This window comes from Tursiops truncatus, chromosome 11 (genome assembly GCF_011762595.2).
Source record: "Tursiops truncatus isolate mTurTru1 chromosome 11, mTurTru1.mat.Y, whole genome shotgun sequence".
In the NCBI taxonomy this organism is placed as follows: Eukaryota; Metazoa; Chordata; class Mammalia; order Artiodactyla; family Delphinidae; genus Tursiops; species Tursiops truncatus.
In genome coordinates this window covers 5720288-5740618 of record NC_047044.1, presented here as the reverse complement: position 1 = coordinate 5740618, position 20331 = coordinate 5720288, and the positions used below count along the sequence as shown (strand labels likewise).

At 52.8% G+C, this 20331-nt stretch overlaps 1 protein-coding gene across 1 annotated transcript in view; it reads right to left on the bottom strand.

Moving 5' to 3' along the window:
- Positions 1-7003: 7003 nt before the first annotated feature.
- EFCAB6 (EF-hand calcium binding domain 6) overlaps positions 7004-20331 on the bottom strand; it is a 227974-nt gene continuing 214646 nt past the window's right edge. Inside the window, 5 exon segments of the mRNA XM_073789209.1 lie at positions 7004-7680; positions 10286-10435; positions 13133-13317; positions 15391-15544; positions 16843-17073. Coding sequence (XP_073645310.1) covers positions 7558-7680; positions 10286-10435; positions 13133-13317; positions 15391-15544; positions 16843-17073 — 843 coding nt within the window. The 3' untranslated portion in view covers positions 7004-7557.

Here is a 20331-nt window from a genome sequence, read left to right as displayed (position 1 = left end):
TTTTGTGTACTGACCTTGTCACTCACTTAGTTAGCTTATTTAGCTTGTTGGTGAGTTCTTTGGAATTTAACCATGTCATCTGCAAATAGAGAAAACTTCATTTCTTCCTTCCCATTTTTATTTTTCCTACCTTACTGCACTGGTTAGGACTTGTGGTATGATGTTCAATAAAAGTGATGAGAGAGGACATTCTTGCCTTTCTCCTGATCTTAGGGGAAAACATTCAGTTTCTCACCATTCACTGTAATTTTAGCTATAGTATTTTGTAAATGTTTCTTATTCAGTTAATGAAGTTCCTTCCTGTTCCTAGTTTGCTAAGAGTTTTTTTATGAAATAGTGCTGAATTTTGTCAAATGCTTTTTCTGCATCTACTAAGATGATCATACGTTTAAAATGATAGGTCTATGTGTGGACTTTATCCTCCTTGGAGTTCATTGAACTTCTTGGATATGCAGATTCATGTTTTTCTTCAAATTTGGGGAATTTTTGGCTATTGTTTCTCCAAATATTCTTTCTGCCCCTTTCTCTGTATCCTCTCCTTCTGGGACTTCCATTGTGTGTATGATACCCTACAAATCTTTGAGGCTCTGTTCATTTATCTTCTTCAAAAAAGAATTTTGTTCTTTCTTTCTTTCTTTATTTCTGTTCTTCAGACTGGATAATCTCAATTCACTCATATTCAAGTTTTCTAATTCTTTCTTCTGCATCTTCAAATTTGCTGTTAAGCTCTTCTAGTGAATGTTAAATTTCAGTTAAACTTTTCAAACTCTGGAATTTCTTTTTGGTTCTTTTTAATACTTTTGATCTGCTTATTTAATACTTTTAATATCCTCTATTTGGTGAGATATTGTTCTTGTACTTTATTTTTGTTCTTTACACATGGGTTCCTTTGGATATTTGAATATATTTAAAATAGCTGATTTAAAGTTTTTGTCTACTAAGTCCAATATTTGGGCTTCCTCTGGGGCAGTTTTTATTGATTACCTTTTTTCCCCTGTGTATGGGCCATACTTTCATGTTTCTTTGTATGTCTTATAATTTTTCGTTAAACACTGGTCATTTAAAATAATGTACTATAGCAACTTTGGAAATAAGATTCTCCTCCTTCAAAGGTTTACTGTTGTTGCTGCTTATTGTAGTTGTTTATTTAGTGACTTCTCTGAAATAATTCTGTAAAGTTTGTATTCTTTGTCATGTGTGGCCACTGAAATCTTTTCTCAGGTAGCTTAATGGTTAGCTAATCATTAGGCAGAGATTTCCTTAAACACTTGGAACCAGTAAATCTCCCAATCTGCTGCTGAGCTCTGTGTGCATTTTGAATCATGCCTTCAACACTCAGGTAGGCAGTTGACAACTTTGCTTTAGTCTTGATTTCCTGCTTGTGCAGAGCCTTAAGGTCAGCTAGAGATGACAGCTTAGGGCTTTCTCATGTCTTTTCTGAGCAAGCACACATCCCTGGGCATGTGCCCAGCCCTATGCACATACATGGCCTTCTAGATTGCCAGGAATATCTTGGGAACTTTCCAAACCCTCTTATTCCTCAGCTTTTCCTTTTAAGCGTTCTGTGTAGTCGATTGGTTACCCCAGCTGTTATCTACTGCCTCAAGCAGCCGCAAAGTTAAAACATTTGTGTGTAATTTTTTTTTGACAAACGTCCCCTCCCCTACTCTGAGGGAAATGTTTTATGATACCTGTAACTGTGCAGTCTCTGAGTCAGTTCACGTACAGACAGTCTTGCAAATGAGGTCTTCCAGGGAATCACTAGGCAGGTCAAATAATGATAATTCTTTGGGAATGAGGCTTTGAAAGAGGTCCAGCTCTATTTTGCTCCCTCCCGTGACTGCCACTCTGCACTGAGAGAGCTGTTATTTCTCAAGGCTACTGTGGAGCTGGAGGTGGCTGATTGGGCTAGGGCAAGTTAAAATGCCACAAAGCTTGCTGTCCTTGCTAGGTTTCAGCTGCTTTTCTTGAATAAATGTTCCTTGGGTTCTTGCAAATCTTCGGTTAAGTTCTAGAATTCTGAAAAAGTTGATTCTAACAATTTGGAGGAGAGACGTGTCAGAGGTTCTTATTCTTCTAATTTCGCCTCTGTGATTCCATCTTATCTCCTGTATTGACTTATTAACTTTTGAAAGTATATATAACTTTTAAAACTCTCCCTCTCTCCCTCCCTGTCTCTCTCTCATATGCATATGAGAATCTTATGTATATAAAGGAATCTTGCCTGGTCCAATAAGCTTCTTTTCTCTGTAGTTTAGGGTCTTTCACTAATTTTGGAAAATTCTCATCCATTATTTATTCAAATATTTCTTCTGCCGCATGTTCTCTTTCTTCTTCTTAGTTTCCAATTATGTATATGTTAGACCATTTTATATTGTCCCACATCTTTCTGATATTTTGTTATTTTTCCCATTCGTTCTTCTCTTTGCATTTCAATTGGGGTACATGTTATTAATCTATCTTCAAGGTCACTCATTCTTTCCTTGATTGTGTAAGTCTACTGATGCGTCTGTCAAAGGCAATCATTATCTTTGTTACTGTTTTTCATTTCTAAGATTTCAATTTGATTCTTCCAGTTTCCACCTCTCTGCTGAAACTTCCTGTCTGATTATATGTGTTGTCTACTTTTTCTGCTAGAGCTTTAACATACAAATTTATTATTTTAAATTTCTTTTCTGATAGTTTAAAATCTGTGCCAAATCTGAGTCTCATTCTTTTTTTTTTTTTTTTTTTGCAGTACGCAGGCCTCTCACCATTGTGGAGCACAGGCTCCGGACGCACAGGCCCAGCGGCCATGGCTCACGGATCCAGCCGCTCCGCGGCATGTGGGATCCTCCTGGACCGGGAAACGAACCCGTGTCCCCTGCGTCGGCAGGTGGACTCTCAACCACTGCGCCACCAGGGAAGCCCCTGAGTCTCATTCTGATGACTGCTTCGTCTCTTCACTGTTTATTTTTTTTTCTTTTAATTGCTCTTTGGTATGCCTCATAATTTTTTATTGAAAGCTGGACAGTTGTATAGCAGAAGTCAGCAAACTTTTTCTGTAGAAGGTCAGACGGAAAATATTTTAGGCTTTGTGGGCTACATACAGTCTGTCGATTCTTGTCCTTCTTGCTCTTATTCTCTTTCTCCTCCTCCAACCTTTTAAAAATGTGAAAATCATTCTTAGCTCATAGACTGTATGAAAATAAGCCACAGGCCCTATTTGGTCCACTGGTTGTGATTTGCTAACCTCTGATACAATAGAACAGTAGATGCTGAGGTAAGTATTCTTTACGCTTGGAGAAGACTATGTCTTTCTTTCTGTTAGGACTTTAGTGTGGGGCTTCGGTTGATCTTGTCAGGAGTGGGGCTGCATTGAATTTTGCTCGCAGCTTGCCTTTGGGTCTTCCTTTGTGCTGCTCCCTGGAGCGATGGGCTCCTGTGGCTCTCCTAGCTGTTTCACCTTTCATTTTATTTGATGATTGTTGGTGTGGTGGTAGAGGATGGGGTGGGGTCTTCTCTGAGGTTCTGATTCGGCCTTGCAGACTGTGAGCCTTCATGAGCGCCCTGCCCCTCCTGCAGATGTAATACAGGGCTTAGCATATATTTCTGCCCCCCTCCACCTCCAGGAGTAGAGCTTGCTCTGCCCCCTCGCCTGCACTGGGTTCTGACCGGTGCCCTCAGGCTAGGGTTTTCTGTCCTTTTCTCTGCATAGGGAGCTTTCTGCTCCCTTCGAGGGATGGGGAGATGGGTTCTGGCAGAGTTCCAGCAGTGGCTGCTGGTACCTCTTCCGGCCACACCGCTGCGGGGACAGGGACAGAGGAAGCTTCCTCTGGATGCTCCCTGATCTCTGTGAGCACCTGGTGAGGTTCCCAGAGGATGCAAACTCCTGTGTCAGAGCCCCCAGAGCCTCCACATTCTCAGGCTAGCCCACATTTGGTTTTGAGCAATCTGTTAAAAATGTCCAGCTGAATCCTCTTACTGGCTTATACGGTACTCTGTGATGTCTATCCCAGGTAAGCAAATGCTTGGGTCTTGTTTCTCCCTGCAGGCACCTATCTCTAGACTTTAGTGACTTGTTTGCGCCGAGCTCCATTCTCAGGTGGGTTTAAGAAAAGCTGTTAACTTGCATTTTGTCCAGCTTTTCTCTTCTCATACAGGTGGGAGTGATGCTCTTTCCAGCTCTCTGCATCTCAAAGCCCAAAACCACAGGTGCTTCTCAAACCTCTGTTGTGTCATGCTTGCTAACAGCTCATTGTCCAAAACAAGTCACGTGGCTGAGTGTGGCTTCAAGGACTGGGGAAATAGACATTAGTTAGCAACAGGAACTTCAAGGTCAAAAGCAAGGGACATGGATACATGACGGGGAGACAAATAGGGCCATTTGCTTTAATATGAGTTCTACTGGGCTGGAAAAATGGGCACTCAGTTCTTTCAACACAGTAGGATCCAGAAGGGCTGTTGCTCCCAGCTGGGCCTGGCTCTGGGAAGGGTGCCCACCTGAAGACACCTGATCGGGATACAAGGACCCAGGAAAGAGGAGAGGGAGGGGACGGGTGATCCCGGCTGGGAGCACGGTACTGCCTTTGGGAAATGGCCCAGCCCTCTTGGCCTCCCAGCATTGACTCTGAGGGCACTCAGCTGAAACCCTCCCTCAACCCCTTGCTGAAATTCTGTCCTGAAGTCCAGCTCTAGGTGTAGGGCCAGGGCTCTTCGGGTTCCCATACCTAGGGCTCCCCCCACCAGCCCTGACCTCCTCTCTTTTGATTGTCTCTGACCTACCTTGTTGGGGGTTCTAGGAGACAGGTTTGTGTTTGACTCGTGGGGCTGGGCACAGACCGACTGGAGGACGAGCCCGAGGGAAGCGGGGTTATCTTCATTTTGCAGATGCAGAAATGGAGGCTCAGCCAGAGAGGGAAGTTGCACAGGGGCCAGGGGATGAACAGGGGGCAGCTGGACACCCTGATCCTCAGTCCAGCCCTGCTCTCTTGACTCAAGCTTGAAAGGGCCAGGCATTGGCCTGCCCCACCTCTTCTGGGGTTAAGGGAGAGGGTGGCTAACAGCCCACTCGCCTGCAACCCTCAGCTCGGAAGCTCTGCTAACTCCGAGAGAAAACCCCACTGCAGAGCCAAACTCTTTCCACATGTGGTCCTCACAATGTCCTCTGAGAGGGGGTTGTGATTGCCCATTTTACAGATGTAGAAAGTGAGACTCAGAGGGGTGAAATGACCTGGCTGCGTGTCATGGTAGAGCTGGAACTGGAACCCCATCTCACTGACACCAAAACTACTCTGAGAATGTTTCAGGAGGGCTGGTGGCCAGTTGTGACCCCACTGAGTCCCGCTTCTGTGTCAGGATGAGCCACTTGCCTCTTGACCTGGAGGCCCCTAAGTCCCTCAACGACAGACCCACAGGCTGCTGAACAGCATCAGACGAAATGCGCAGCTCAGCCTGGGGAAGTCAGGAAGGCTTCCTGTAAGAGGCGGCTCCGCACTGAGTTTTTGTTTTTTTTAAAATTAATTACTTAATTTTTGCTGTGTTGGTTATTTGTTTCTGTGTAAGGGCTTTCTCTAGTTGTGGCAAGCGGGGGCCACTCTTCATCGCCGTACGCGGGCCTCTCACTATTGCAGCCTCTTTTGTTGCGGAGCACAGGCTCCAGATGCGCAGGCTCAGTAGTTGTGGCTCACGGGCCCAGTTGCTCCGCGGCATGAGGGATCTTCCCAGACCAGGGCTCGAACCCATGTCCCCTGCATTGGCAGGCAGATTCTCAACCACTGCGCCACCAGGGAAGCCCTGCACTGAGTTTTGAAGGACAAGTCGAACCCATGTCCCCTGCATTGGCAGGCAGATTCTCAACCACTGCGCCACCAGGGAAGCCCTGCACTGGGAGGACAAGTTAGCATTCCCTGAGGAGCAGGTGCACAGTGTGAGCGGCATCTCAAGAAGGTTGAAGCCAGGCACACGGGGTGGGGGCTGGGCACACAGGTGGGGCCCCGAATGCCGCGGCAGGGGCACAAAGGCAGGGCATCCTCCCACCCCCGCCCCTTAGAAAGAAGAGCTGCTGGGGCCGAGGGCGTTCCTGTTCCACAGCACCGACTTGGGGCCAGCAGGGACCACGGCCCCTCCCTCCCTCCTCCCTGAACTCAGGCTGCCCTCAGGGCAACCCCTCCCCCTTCACACACACACACCCCCGCCCCCCGCAGTGGGCATCTTCATCCCCTGAGCCTCCTTCAGGGCCCCCAGGTTCTCTGGGATCTGGGGGCCTCCGCAGTCCTGGCCCAGCCAGACCTCCTCCGCCTGGTCCCCGATGCCCCCTGCCGGGCTGCGGGGTGCCTGGCTGAGGGGCAGGAAGCAAGGAGCCATGTCCTCACTCCTCAGGCACCCCAGAGGGCGTCCTTCCCTCCTCCACCTGGGCCTCAGGGTCTCCATCTCTCCACTGGGGACGGAGACCCCACCCGGCCCGCTGGAGTGGCTGTGCAGCCAGCAGGGCTCACAGGAGGTCAGCTCTGGTCTGGCTTCCTAAGAGCTCCCGTGGTCTCTGGTTGAACATTTGACTCCTTCCCTGGTCAGCGGCCGTGTCTGTGTCCCGTGGGAGCAGGGAAAGGAGGAGGCGTGGCCATGGCAGTGACGACAGGAAAGGGGAGGAGAAGCCAAGGCCGCTGCCCAGGCCCTGGGGAACCCACCCTCCAGTGGCTGGGGCCGCGGCGGGCGCTGGCCGGGCGTCCCTTTGAGGGACGTGAGGTCCGCTGGCCGTGTGTTGCTCAGGGTGACAGTGGAGGCTCCTTGCCCCCACCCCTCCCTGACAGCCCGGGGTCACACAGCTCAGGGGCAGCTCTCTTGCCTGCCTCTTCTGCTCCTTCCAGAACTTTCCAGGAGGCAGCAAACTGTCTCCCTTCCATCTTCTTCATGATGGGTGGAAAGGACTGCGGCAATTGAAAACTTCTCTCAGCTTGTTCTCCCTGTTGTGTCCATGCAAGAGTCCCTCCCGACATGGGCGCTGGTGGGTGGCTCCAATCAGCGGTCAGCTCAGCTGGGCCCTGGAAAGGCTGAGCCCCCAAAGAACACGTGGGGCCTGACCTAGATGCCGGCTGCTCCTCCGTGACGTCAGGCTGGTGCCTGTGTCCCCAGGGGCAGAGAGGCGGCCCTGTGGACAAGCCCAGCAGCGGCACAGATGTGACCCAGGTGGAGGAAGTGCTGTGGCGGCCCTGAGGCACCCAGCAAGCTCTTATGAATAAAACCTTCAGAAAGTCTGAGTTTTGAAGTTTATCACTGGTGGTTCCTTTAAAGCCTCAAGCATCATTCTTGCAGAGACTAACATTTTAATTTGCTCAAACTAACGAGGGTCCCGAGGCTCAGCGGGGCAGCCCCGAGGCCCTCTGGAAGGCCACTGCTGACGCTAGAGCCCAGCGCTGGGCCTGGGATGACCTCGGAAAGACGCAGGCCGGGCGTGGGTGTGGGCTCTGTTTTGGGGACACTCTGGAAGTTCGTGAGACAGCCCGATGATAGATTTTACTAGTCTCGGGGACAGGCCCTGCGGTCCCCGTCTGTCCACGCTGGGCTCGCAGAGCTGGCCCCCTACTGAAGGAAGGCGTGGAGGAAGTCGTTGTAGGAGATTTTTGAAGACAGCGTCTTGTCATAATACTCCAGGATGTGGAAGAACTCCTCCTCGGAGAGGTTGATGCCGTACTGCCTCAGGACCTGCAGAAGAGACGGGGATCCCCCGCTGGTCTCGGAGCCACTCAGGGAAGCATGCGCCCACCTCTCCTCCCGCCCCGAGCCTGGACCGCCCACCTCCAGAGCTGCCCCCAGCAGCTCTCTCTCCCGCTTCCCTTCTCCCCACCCCTCTTCTTTGCCCACCCCCCGCCCCCCTCCAACAGGGCAGCTCCGTCCAGCAACACGGGTGCGGGACACGAAGACCCCTGGACTTCCCTTCAGATGGGAGCTGCTGGGGTTCCCTACCCCTAGCCGGCCCTCCCACAATTGCCTCCCCAAAGGGTAGTGAGGCTGGTCAACGTGGAGGATGAGGAGGATGGACGGAGAGGAGGGGACTGGAGGGGAGACCTGGCCACAGGGCCTTAGCTAGGGGGGCCTCAGGGTGCGGCCCACCCGGGGAGGAGGGCAGGCCCGCAGGTGCAGGGTGCAGGGAGTCGTTATGACCCAACAGTAATACAGCCCAAGGCAGAGCCTGCTATTGCCCAACCAATACTGATTGCCCTTTCCCCTTCTGTTATCAGAACCCTGATTTTCAGGCTGCTGGGATCCACCTAAAAAAGGCGACATTTCTTAGCTTCTCTTATAGCTAGGTATGTTCTGGCCAGTTAAAACTAACTGAGAATGTTATGCGGGACTTCTGGGAAGTCTCTAAAGAAGAAGGGCGTGCCCTCTTTCTCTCTCTTCTGCTGCCTGGAATGTGAAAGTGATGCTGGGGCTTTAGCAGCCATCTTGGACCATGAGGCGACCTTGAGGCAGGAAGTCAGGTGTTGAGGAGAGCAGAAAAAAATACAGATGTCCCCGATGACTGTCCGGCCACCACGCCAGCTCTGGACTTCCTACCTCTGAGATTCTTTTATGTGAGAGAGAAATAAACTTCTACCATGTTTAAGGTGCTGTTATTTTTTTTTTTCACCTCTGTTATGTGCAACTGAGACAAATTTTAATAGATAGATACCCTATTAGATAAAGATTAGGTTATACATTCCCCATCTATGTTCTGTGTTATAATTTGTTTCTCAGAGGGGGCTAGAAAGTGGGGCTAGAAGAGCCCGACGTTCCTCTGGGGCCGGCAGGACAGGCCCGGGACCATGGGGCTGAGGTCAGCTGGCCTGGCTATGGGGCTGATGGGCTGAGAGCAGAAAAGGCGACTGAGCCTGGGTGTCCAGAGGGTCCCAGCACCCATCTGGTCTCGGGCTCTGGCTCTGCTGAGGGCATCGTCTCCGTTTCTATTGCCCTCTCCCTGCTGTCATCCACCCCGAATTCCTGGGAAGTTACCTGAAGACGAGGAGACTAACAGAAGCTCACCCGCTTCCTTCCCTTCTCTGGCTGAGAATTTTACTTGCCCCCAAAGTAAAGACAAACGCTGTGAGCTGGCTGCCACTGTGGGGCACGGAGGCCCCGGCCCAGCGACAGGCCTGGCCCCCACCCACCGTGCGCGGCACTGGGGCTCTAGGGGGCCCCTCGCCCTCCAGCGCCTTGCACGAGGCCCTTGAGAATGCAGCCCCGCCAGGCCCTCCAACTGCGGTTCATCTTCCTACATTATTATTTAAGAAAAGCTTTTTTACTTAAACTTTTTTCTAGCTGCTGAGCACAGATAAGTCTAAGGAATATATTTTTTGTAAGTGCCTTTTGAGGCCATAACCCCTTGTCTCTGTGATGTCCTGACTGAGTTTTCTTCCTGGCTGTAATATTTGATTTTTAATCTAATGCTCTAGACCTCAATGATTTTCTGAACCTCAGTGGCCGGGGTGGGGATGCAGAGAGGACAGGAGGGGGGGTCAAGAAACTGCCAATCCGAGGAGTTCTACGTTATTCTGAACGCGGGAGTTTTAAGTCCCCCTCGAGGGCGGCCGCTTCTTTCCTCTGGGAGAAGCGCTCCCAAGGTTCTGCAGGGTAAAGCCAAGCGAAGAGGTTCTGCTCCAGAGGGGCGGCTGCGGCGGGCGAGGCGCTCCCTCCAGACCACCTTCCTCCGTGGATGCTGGACTTGCGCGGGGCAGGAAAGGCACCAGGGTTCAGGCTCTGTCGGGAGAGCTGCTTACCAAACCGTGTGGTGCGCGGTGGGCATCCCCTCCACGTGAGGGCGGCTGCGGGAGAGGGGAGGGCCGACCCTGGGGCTCCTGCGAGGCAGGGCTGGGGTCTGTGGGCCCTGAGTCGTACACCTGGGACCCCGCCTCGGCCCCCCGATGCTGTCATTCTGCTCTGTGACCCTGCCGGCTCCCCCCATAAAGACCTGGGAGGGGGGCTGGGGAGGAGGCCTGGCCTGGCGCGGGGTGGAGTGCCGCCAGGGCTCCGCGGGACGCAGCAGCTGTCGTGCTGCCCCGAGGGCAGCGGCACTCAGGTGTTGGCACCGGGACGTCCCTGCAGGGTTCTAGAAACCTTCAGGGAGGAGAGCCTGGGGTCTGCAGCACAGGGACACGTGCACTCGGCCCTTGACAACCTGGGGGAAGTGGGGAAGTGAGGTCTGGGACAGCTGCCCACACCCGGGCCTTCCGCTGGGGGCCGGCGGATCCTTTCTGGAGGTTTTCTGGCCATGGGCCTTTGGCAACTGCTTCCTGGTCAGAGGTCACAGCCGCACAAGAGCTGTGCTCACCATCCTGAAATCAGCCACGCTTAAAAGCCCCGTCCTTCCCTCGTCGTAGGCCTTGAGTGCGCGCAGCATCGGCCTCCAGCAGCGCACAATTTGGGGTTGAATCCGCAGCAGAGCGGCGTAAAAGGAAGAAGTCTCAGCACCGCATTCTTTCTGGGAAAAGAACCAAAAACCAAGAGGAGGTAAGAAAGGAGCTTTCGGATGGGAAGGATGGAGCGGACAGGCCATGGCCCGAAGGGAGGGAGGAGGGCTGCCAGCTCCTGTCGTCTGGGCCCCCTGCTCACTCCCCACCCCACGCTCCCAGCTAGGATGAAGTCAGCAAGCGCACATTTCAAGTCTATGTGTGGGCTGATCACAAACAGCATCGCCTGTGCGCCTCCTTCCGCTCCTCCCCCACCCTGGGAGGAAGGTAGGTCTCCACAGCCCCATTTCCTGGATTGGGAAATGGAGGCTCAGGGAGGCTCTGCTTGACACCAACACCTGCCAGGCTGCCTCCCGGGGAGCCCCTCCCAACGTACTTGAGGGGAGAGACAGGCAGATAACCGGCCAATTTCAAAACAGTCTGAGGGAAAAAAAGAGATTCAGCTGGGGTCTTCTAGTACGTTCTTATAATGAACAGTTTTTTAAAAAAATCACAAGGTTGTAATTATATCTAGTAATTAGACAGTACACTGCACTACGATTATTTCATTTAGATGCTATTTATTAGATTGGAAACAAGATATTTTAGCACGTTTTAGCCCCAAAGCACATCTGAGTATCACAGAGGTGGACTTTAGGCAGTCATGTGTAACACATTTGGGGGAAGTTTAGTTTAGTTTTTTTTTTTTGCGGTACACGGGCCTCTCACTGTTGTGGCCTCTCCCGTTGCGGAGCACAGGCTCCGGACACGCAGGCTCAGCGGCCATGGCTCACGGGCCCAGCCGCTCCGCGGCATGTGGGATCTTCCCGGACCGGGGCACGAACCCGTGTCCCCTGCATCGACAGGCGGACTCTCAACTACTGCGCCACCAGGGAAGCCCCGGGAAAGTTTAATTTTTAACATGGCACTACATGAAACAAATTAGCACAAAGTTAAACTGCTTTCAATTTTTGTATAATTTAGCACCTATGATAGAAACCAGATACCCTATAGCTTCGTTAGCTGCCAATTTATCCAATCAGCTGGTCAGCATGCACGGAAGAGAAGGGATTGTATGCGCACTTGCCCTTCCCACACCCAAGCTTGGCCTGAGAAAGGGTTTCCCATCCCAGCCCTGTACACCAACCCCTCCAGAAGTCCTCTAGAAGAGCCCCCCGAAGCAAAGCCCCAGCTCACTTCCACAGAGGGTGTCTCTGCTGTCAAAGTTGTAGAAAGCCCCCAAAGCACTAGAAAAGGCAACGGCCCTTTCAGCTACTCTGCCGGCAGACAGTTGGCATGGTGGGGCCTGGACAGCCTGCAGAGGGGACGGGGACTGGCACGGGGACCAGAAGGGGCAGGAGCAGGGGCAGGCCCTGGCCACACTCTCTCCTGGGAAAGGCTCCCGGGGAGTCTCACCTCCTTGTCAGTCATGCCCAGGATGCAAGACAGGACTAGCCTAAGCCACAGAGCGGAGGCTGTGGTCACGTCTGGGTGAAAGACCGGAGCTGGGGGACGAGGCAGCAGCACACGGAGGCGAGCGGGGACATCTGCCCGGGGGCTCAGCACGCCTCCCCTCATTTACAGAAGGGGGAGCTGAGGCCGGGAGAGGTGGAGGAGGGCCAGAGCTGGGGGAGCCTTGAAGGCTGTGTGGTCTCCATGGTTCTCCAGCTATGTTCCTGTGTCCCCTGACGACCCACCAAGGACAGTGTTTTCTCCACTCACAGAAAAGCTGAGCTAGAGAAAGAATTGTCTTAAGGTTAAGTTTTACTTCCTTAACTTGGCCTAAGCCTTTGCTTGGCTAAACTAGAAACTATGCTAAGATGGGGCCCGATTTAGCACAAAATGACAAATTCGGCTGCATGGAAAGTTCTGCGATGGAATCCACTGTTTGCTGGGCTAAGCCGCCAGCAGTCTTAAGCCGCCACCTATGCTGTCAGGTCTGCCCCACACCTCTGGTCCCCGCAGCTGAGTCCTACAGCAGCTGGTATCAGCTGTGTTTGCTCCCAGGTCGACAAGGCCGGTTGTGCTTGTTTAATTCAATGTAACTGAATTCAGCGTTATAGGTGATGGAATATGAGTGTGAAAAAGGCTTGTTCTGCTTCATGCTGTGGAAAGACTCGAGAAAGGTGAGTCCGTGAACAGCGTGGTTGAAGTGGGTGTGGGTGAGAATCATAAAATGACAAACGATTAAGAAAAAAGGTAAAAATCTAGGGCACAGGCCCTCCAGTTGCCATTTAAGCATCTTTAGGGTCTCATTCCTCTTCAAGGAAACGAGAAGAGAACTGTAGACATGCATCACGGGTGTAGTTTACGCAAGAAAGAGGAAGGGTCTGCGACTGGCCGCCCACACCAGGAGCAAGGCCAGCCCGTCTCGGACAGTTGAGGAGTGAACCGGCGGTGATGCGTAAGTTACAGGCGCTTCCATTTGCTGTGGTCCCACCCCACCTGCCTCTCCAGTGAACTGACCGAGACCCCCCGCTCCTGGTGGCCGTGTGAGCCGCTGACACTCTCCCCGATGCTCGCCACACAGAGGTGCCCGCGGGCACGTGCCACCCAGCCAGTTTGAGAACCTGGGATCCAGCCTGCTGGTTCCCAGTCTGGGGTCTCCAGGCCCTTATGGGGCCACCGTTTGTATGAAGTGAGACAATGGGATGTAGGCGGAACTGAGGAAAATGAAGGAAGCCCGTTCAGCCCCAGCCCCACCCCTTTCCTCTGGACGATCCACGTACCATCTTAGTCGCCTTCTGCAGTTTCATTCTCTGCATCAGCGAGGTTTCCTTTGCTTTTAACAGGAGGACGTAGCTCTGAATGAAGTTACAATAAGCAAACCTCCCGTTGTTCTTTAAGTCGTACTTGACGATGAGCTGCCGGCACTCATCTCTGTTTACGTCCAGGTTGAATTCCTCCACGAGAGCTAAAGGCAAACATGTCAGTTCAGTTGGTGGCGGTCGGTTCACTCATTCTTTTGATCACGCCTTCGTTCACTCACTCATCACTGGCTGAGACGCCCTGTGCCTGCTTCAGAGGCTCATGGCTGGTGGCCGGACAGATGTGGAAACACACAGGCACGCGACGAGGTAAGTGCGGCAAGGAGGGAGGGGACCCGCGTCCTGCTGGGCCCCCTCGGTCCAGGCTTTGCCTGCCGGCCTGGCTTTGCACGGTCACCGTCACTGTGGTCACGGCAGTACGGACACGACACCGTGGGGCTTACGAACGCAGGCGGGGAGAAGGCAGAGGGATGGTCCCAGCAGACGGGAGTCGGGGCAGAGCCGGGCAGGAGGGGAGAAGGGAAGGTTCCATGTGCTGGGGTTGAGTCCGGCAGGGGCCCGACTGGGGGTCAGGGATTCAGACTTGGCCCCCGAGCAAGCATTTTCCAACTGTGCTTCCGAGATACGCTCCCAAGGGTCTCCCAGGCTACACCAATTTATGCAGTTTGAGTTTTCACCTTAATGATCTGAAATGTGTATTCTGGAACACATGGACCTCCCGGAAGAGACAACCGCCACGCGATTTGAGGGTTTGTGTCTGGCCTTCTGACTAGGGTCACGTCGATGCCCCACTGGGGAGTCCTCCTGGCTGCCCTGAGGTGGCAATGTCAGGATGTCAACACCCCCTTACTTTGCACTCATACACGTGCTCAGTCTTTTACTAGGTATACAGCCGAAGCTTCTTTTGGGGTCACGACGCGTAATTGGAAGAGAGGTAGGATAAGGATTTTAGTTTAAGGTGAATGAGCTGAGACTTCCACTGGACATCACGAAGGCAACAAGGTTTCTGGGAGTGGAACACTGTGCTGCATTAACTGTAGAGGTTAGTGAGGAAAACCAGTGGATGTGGGATTTATAGACATGATGTCTTCAAACCAGCGCAGCCCAGAAGACGCTGCTGCGCTTGTGCAAACAGGTGTCTTTGCCTTTGCACAGAGGAAAGCAGTAGGAGGGCACGGTGCACCCAGGACATGGGCGGGGGGACCCAAGGGAATGGCCACTAGATGCCTTGGAGGTTCCAACTTGCAGAAGGCCATCCAACACGTACAGAAAATACAGAATGACTTCTGAAAATTAATCAGTGTGTTTTTTTTTTTTCAGAGCACTGAACTTTGGATGCACTGTCAGAGCCGTGGATGGGGTGCTTACGGGAGTTCACGGTTAAAAAGAAAAACAGTGATGATGGTGATGATGATGAAGAACAGCAAGTTAGGGTTCATCACGCTCAAAATCAAAAGAATTAACTAAAAAACAAGGGGGATGCCAACGTGCATTGAAACCCACACTGGTGATTTCGTTTCAGCGAGACATGTCACATCAAATCAATGTCACATCGTTTAATTATAACTGATTTCAAATTTTTATATTTAACTCATAAGTGTTTTTTTTGGGGGGGGCGAGGTAGGAGCTGTTCACTTAAAGAGTTTACACCATAAAAGTAGTTTATGTTGATATAGGAGGTTCTCAGGAAAAACGCTTTCCTTTAAAAGGGGTCCATATATTAAAGACGGCGGGGGTGGGGGATGGGCTGAGGGGGCTTTTAAGCAGAGGAGTGACCTGGTCAGGTTTTCCTGTAATGTGAAAGGTTGTGTAAACAGTATGCAACAATTAGTGGGAATGTACGTCTAACTGGTCTTATTTCAAGACTACCCAAGTGCTACACGGCGAAAATCGAATCAATAGGGCAGAGCTGGGTCCCCAGCTGTCCCCTGCGCCCCGCCCATGTCCCACCTCCCTCAGCTCTGCAAGTCTGTCACCATTTACAACCTGCCCAGAGACCACAACCCAGCCCGTGGTTTCGCGTGCTGACCTGATCGGGAAGGTGTGGACCTGCCTGCTAGGGGCTGAGGCGTTAGGAGTCCTTGTCCCCCATACTGGGGGTTTATCGAGGTGCTCCCCGCCGGGCCCCTGTTGTGTCACTCCCCTGCCGCCACCATGAGGAGTGGACTTGTGCTGGGAGGTGACCCTGTATCCCCAGGGGGAAAGGGAACGGGACGCACCCTGGAACTCCGTGGCGGGGATCTCGCCCTGCTTGTTGGCATCCCTCTTCTGGCACTCTCGCAGGAACTCGCGCCAGCAGCCCTGGATCTTCTTCCGCAGCTTATTCTCCACGGGCTCGCAGTTCTGCAGCGGCGGGGTCGTGCTCGCGGGGGTCTAGCAAGATAGAAAACTGTCTTGTAACCTGAGATTCCACGTGGAAGTAATAAGAGAAACTCACAGATAGGACTCAGGCGCACAATTTCACAGGCAGCATTATTTTCAGAAATAAAATGAAAAACAAAACAAAAACGGTAATGTTACCATTTTAACAGAAACAGGTTTGGAAACAAATATATAGCCGGCCCTTTCTGGCTTCTGGAGGCCTCCACATTCCTTGACCCGTGCCCCGTTCCTCACCTTCAAAGCTGCAACGCTGGGTGGGTCTCCCCCAGACTGCATCTCTCCAGTATGACCCTTCTGCCTCTGTGTCCCCAGTGACCGGCCCATGTGATTACCTCGGGCCCCCGGACACTCCGGGACAATCTTGTCTTGCAGTCAGCCGATTAGCAACTTTAACTCCCTCTGCAACCTTGACTGCCCCTCGCCATGTAAGGTACACATGACAGGTTCCGGGGACTGAGGCGTGGATGCCTTCGGGATGCTTCATTCTGCTCCATACACCCTCTTTAACTCACTCAATACTTTCCTTACATGTTCACTACTCTTGCCCATCACCCCCAGGGCCGTAAACTCCACAAGGGCAGGGACCTGTGTTCATTCTCCGCACGTAGTAGGCGTGCGATAAACATGTGTTGACTGAAGGCCCAAGGAATGAATGAGCGCTCACCGTGCACGAGGCTCGGCGGTGGGCGTGCTCCTGTGCCCGCTGGCATCCCCTCAACAACCCTCGCCTGGAGACACCGTCAAGCTTCTTGCAGAGGAAGGGGAGCCTCGGCGAGGCTGAGCCCCTCTCCCCATCCCAGGCCGGGGCGGCTCAGCCCAGGTCCAGGGCCGTGCGGTCAGACAGGCCTGGGTTTGAAATCAGCTCTCTCTGTGTCTAACAAGCGACCTGAACTCACGAGGACCCTTCTTAGAGCCTCGTATCTTCAACCGTAGAACGGGTGTGACAACACTTACCTTGCGGGTCCTGTGGCCCACGGCGGGGCTGTCCAGCCCGGGGCATCTGCGTTCGTCCGAGAGGATGCCCTCCGTGTGGCTGACATGCCGCCCCCGCCCCCAAGGTCCCTCCCTGCTCTGAACCCTCTTTATTCTTCCCTCCCACACCCCCGTGCCCACAGCTACCTCCCCTCCCAGGCAGGTGACTGAGAGGACCCACCAGTGGCTCTCCTCTGAGCCCCCCGCCCCAGGCTCACCCTGGCCACCTTCTCGGTCACCCACACCCTGTGGGGACACTAGGACCCCAGCCCCGGCGGGACGTGGACCCAGTTAGATGCTGCGAGACGGGAACTCACGCAGGGATGACTCCGCGGTTTGGACCCTGCTTTCAGGTCTCGAGTGGGCGACAACCCTGCAGACCTGCTTCTCTCTGAGACCTCGGGGACGCCGCACCCTCTCTGCGCCTTGGCCGAGGCGCCCGGGGCCGGCGGCGGGGCCGCCTTCTCCGAGCTGAAGCTCCTGAGGAAGTCCAGGTATTGCAGCCTTCCCTTGGCGTCGACGGGCATCTGGTCCCAGAGCCTATCAAACTGGCAAAGAAGCAGAGGTTACCCCCCAGGGTTAGTGGCAAACCCTCAGAAGTGGGGAAGAAGCCAGCGAAGAGGCGCTCTCCTCCGCAGGGGTCCAGGGCCCACGTCAAATGAAAAATTGAAAAAAGAAAAACGCCCATCCGGCTGCGGCTTCCCGGGAAAGCAGACGCGGGAGGATCGTGGGTGGCTTCTGCAGGACACTTTTTAATTGAATTGGGCCCTTAGCGAGCACGTTAAGGCCTTGTGAGTCTTGTGAGTGGTCACAGAGACTGAGCTGCAGGACAGAAGAATGTTTTAGGAGAAAATGCAAATCAAGCCGCAGCCCACCTCGCTCCCGGGAGCCCAGCCAGGCTCCTTCCTGCTCCTCGAAGGCCCCCTGAGCCCTGCGAACAACACGCAGGTGCTGCAGCCCTCAGCCACCGCAACTTTTCTCACCCTCAGGGCAAACAATGTCTTCTCGCAAGATGAAAAGGGAAGCATCTGGAGAACAGCAGAAGTTCACGGTTTTGTGTCGGTGCCATCCGATGTCACGGGCTGGGTCAGGGCCACACGCGGCCCGGCAGGGATGTTGCAAAATGACTCAATGCCAAGTGAGCCGCCCTTGGTGACTCGGGGGCTGTTCAGGGGGCCGAGAAGATGGTAATTTACTTCCAATTTGCTTTTCCACAGCCCCCGAGGCCCAGTGCAGCTGCCTCTCCACCCCTGAGGCCATGGGAGGGATGTTCCTACCCTGTGCCTGAACTTGGTCAGGAACCGGCTTGGCCTGTGGGCTCCACTGGGGTTTTCCAGAAGCATATTAAAAGGGACCATGTCCGGCTCTACCTGAAATTCTGGAAATGAAGTACTGAGGGGTGAGGAAGAGAGGGAGAATATTCCAGGCCCTGAGAAGGGAAAACGGCTTAGTTTGGGACAACATTCTTGATGTGTTTTAGCTTTTTATTTCGAAATCATTATAGATTTGCAGGAAGTTGCAAGAATGGTACAGAGAGGTCCTCAGGGACCCTCCACCCAACTTCCCTCCAAGGTTACATCTTACGTAACAACTTCATGTGTGTGTGTATAGTTCAGTGTCATTTATCACACCTGTAGTTTTATGTTGCTTTAATTTTGATCAATGAGGGGAAACTACTCGGGGGAGTGGAAGTGAGGGTCCCTGAGAAAGTGCTCACATGGGCTCAGACAGGCCACAGCATCATCACCAAGGGCAGTAACCCCCGCACCGGTCTCCTCCAGGGAAGTTTTCCAGAACCACTGGGCAGACCGGAGCCTCTTCTCTCCCTTCTGGCATCCTGATGAAACCACCCATGAGGGGACACCTAGCCTGGCTGAGAGACTCCCCGAAGGATCCTCTGAGATTCATCTTTGAATGCCAACCATCTTGCAAAGGTGCCAGCACACAGTAGGTGCTCAATACATGTTTTTTTTTTTAACGGCTGAAGTTCCATATCACATGATAAGACTGATCAGACAATGGGAAGACCCTTTAGAAATGAAGAGGGATTGGAGGCAAGGGCTAAACCGTGTTCCGATCACAACTCTCAGGAAGGGCTTTAAGGAACAAAGATGTGGCTTAAAGGAGGGTGGGCTGCCGGTGGGCTCTCATGCTCTCGTATCTTAGCAAGACTTGGGAGGCAAGTGGGAGGAAGGTCATGTGATTAAGGACAGATACAAAGGATGGGCATGAATGCTTCAGGAGGCAGTGAAGAGCTGAAGCATGGAAATGAGGACGCCTGCAGAACGGCCACGGACAACAAAAGGGGCTCGTTCTCAGGCAGGTGAGGCAGGCGCCCACCGCCTTCCTAATGAAAGCCTGTGAGGCAAGCGAGGTCAAGGTAGGACCGCGCAAACCCTATTCTTATCCTATTTTAACTAAAGGGGCTTCAATGGGCAGAATACACATTGCTAGGACGGGCCTGGGCGGGTGGGGAAGTGGAGGCCCACGTGTGGCTCTTCAGCCCTGATGGGTTACAGCCCAGGACACTGATGCAGCCTGGAGGCGCAGCACAGGATGGCGGCTGGTGTGGGCTGTGGGGACAGGAGGGGCATCAGAAGACTGGAAATGGGTACCACAGAAGTAGACTCTGGAAACTTATGGGCCTGTGAACTGGACGTGAGACCCAGGTAAAATTCCTGTGGTTTGTGAAGGAACTGAAAGGCAAGTTCATTGCATGTCAGCAAGTTTCCAGGTCACGGGGCAGAATGCACGCCTGCTGAAAGGTCCCCTGGAAACGCAGAGTAGCAGACAACTACCTTCTAACTACTTAAAAATTCACCACTTCGGGTTCCACCTCTGCTTGTGATGTGGAAAGCGGCAAGCGAACGCCACTCCCATTCTACCAAGAAAAAGCCAAATACCTACAAACTCAGAACTTTTCCTGAGCCCATGAGACAGTTGAGGTTGCAGGAGCCGAGGGGACTGAACTCCACGGAGCCCCGAGGCTCCAAGGAGAGCCCGACGCGCCAGCTCTCATGCCTGGTGGGGCTCAGGAGGAAGTGCGAGGGTGGGAAGAAATCAGCCGAGATGTTAGCAAATTCCTAAAGGCCAAGCTGGGCTGGCGCTCAGGCTAGAAGAGCTGGGAGTCACGGGCACAGGGAACGCTCACACTCACAAGCTCTCCTCTGCAGCCTTTGCCACTGCTCCCAAGAGGCACGTGAAGCCACTGGTGGGGGATGGACGTGAAACACCGCCCGCTTCTCCAGACCCTCCTCTACTGAGAAGCAAAGCCATGGGCGGAGCCATAGCAGACCCACTCAAGCCCGGGGGCCCTGGGCAATCTTCTGCTGGAGGGATCTGACGCTGGGGAGGAGTAGCAACAACAAAATTCAAATGTAGCTCAATTACCCACCAGACTGATTCAACAACGCTGCCACACTCATAGCCTGACAGAGAAGAGGTGCGCCCATCTCCAGGCATAAATATCATTGATGCCACCATCTCTACTATTCTTCTGCACACTACGTCTGGCATCCAATTTTTTAAAAATCTTGAGACATACAAACAAAAGAAGAACCGACCCGTTGCCAAGAGATACAGCCATCGACAGACAAGAGTCAGAGATGAGCCCACTGTGGGGACTGTCAGATGGGAGCATTAAAACAACTGTGGCTAATACATTAATGGATCTAGTAGAAAAGGTACCCAGCATGCATGAACAGACGGGGAGTTTCAGCAGAGAGGTGCAAACTATTTTTTTAAAATGCATTGTCCCTCTAAAGAAGATATACAGATTGCCAACAAACACATGAAAGAATGCTCGA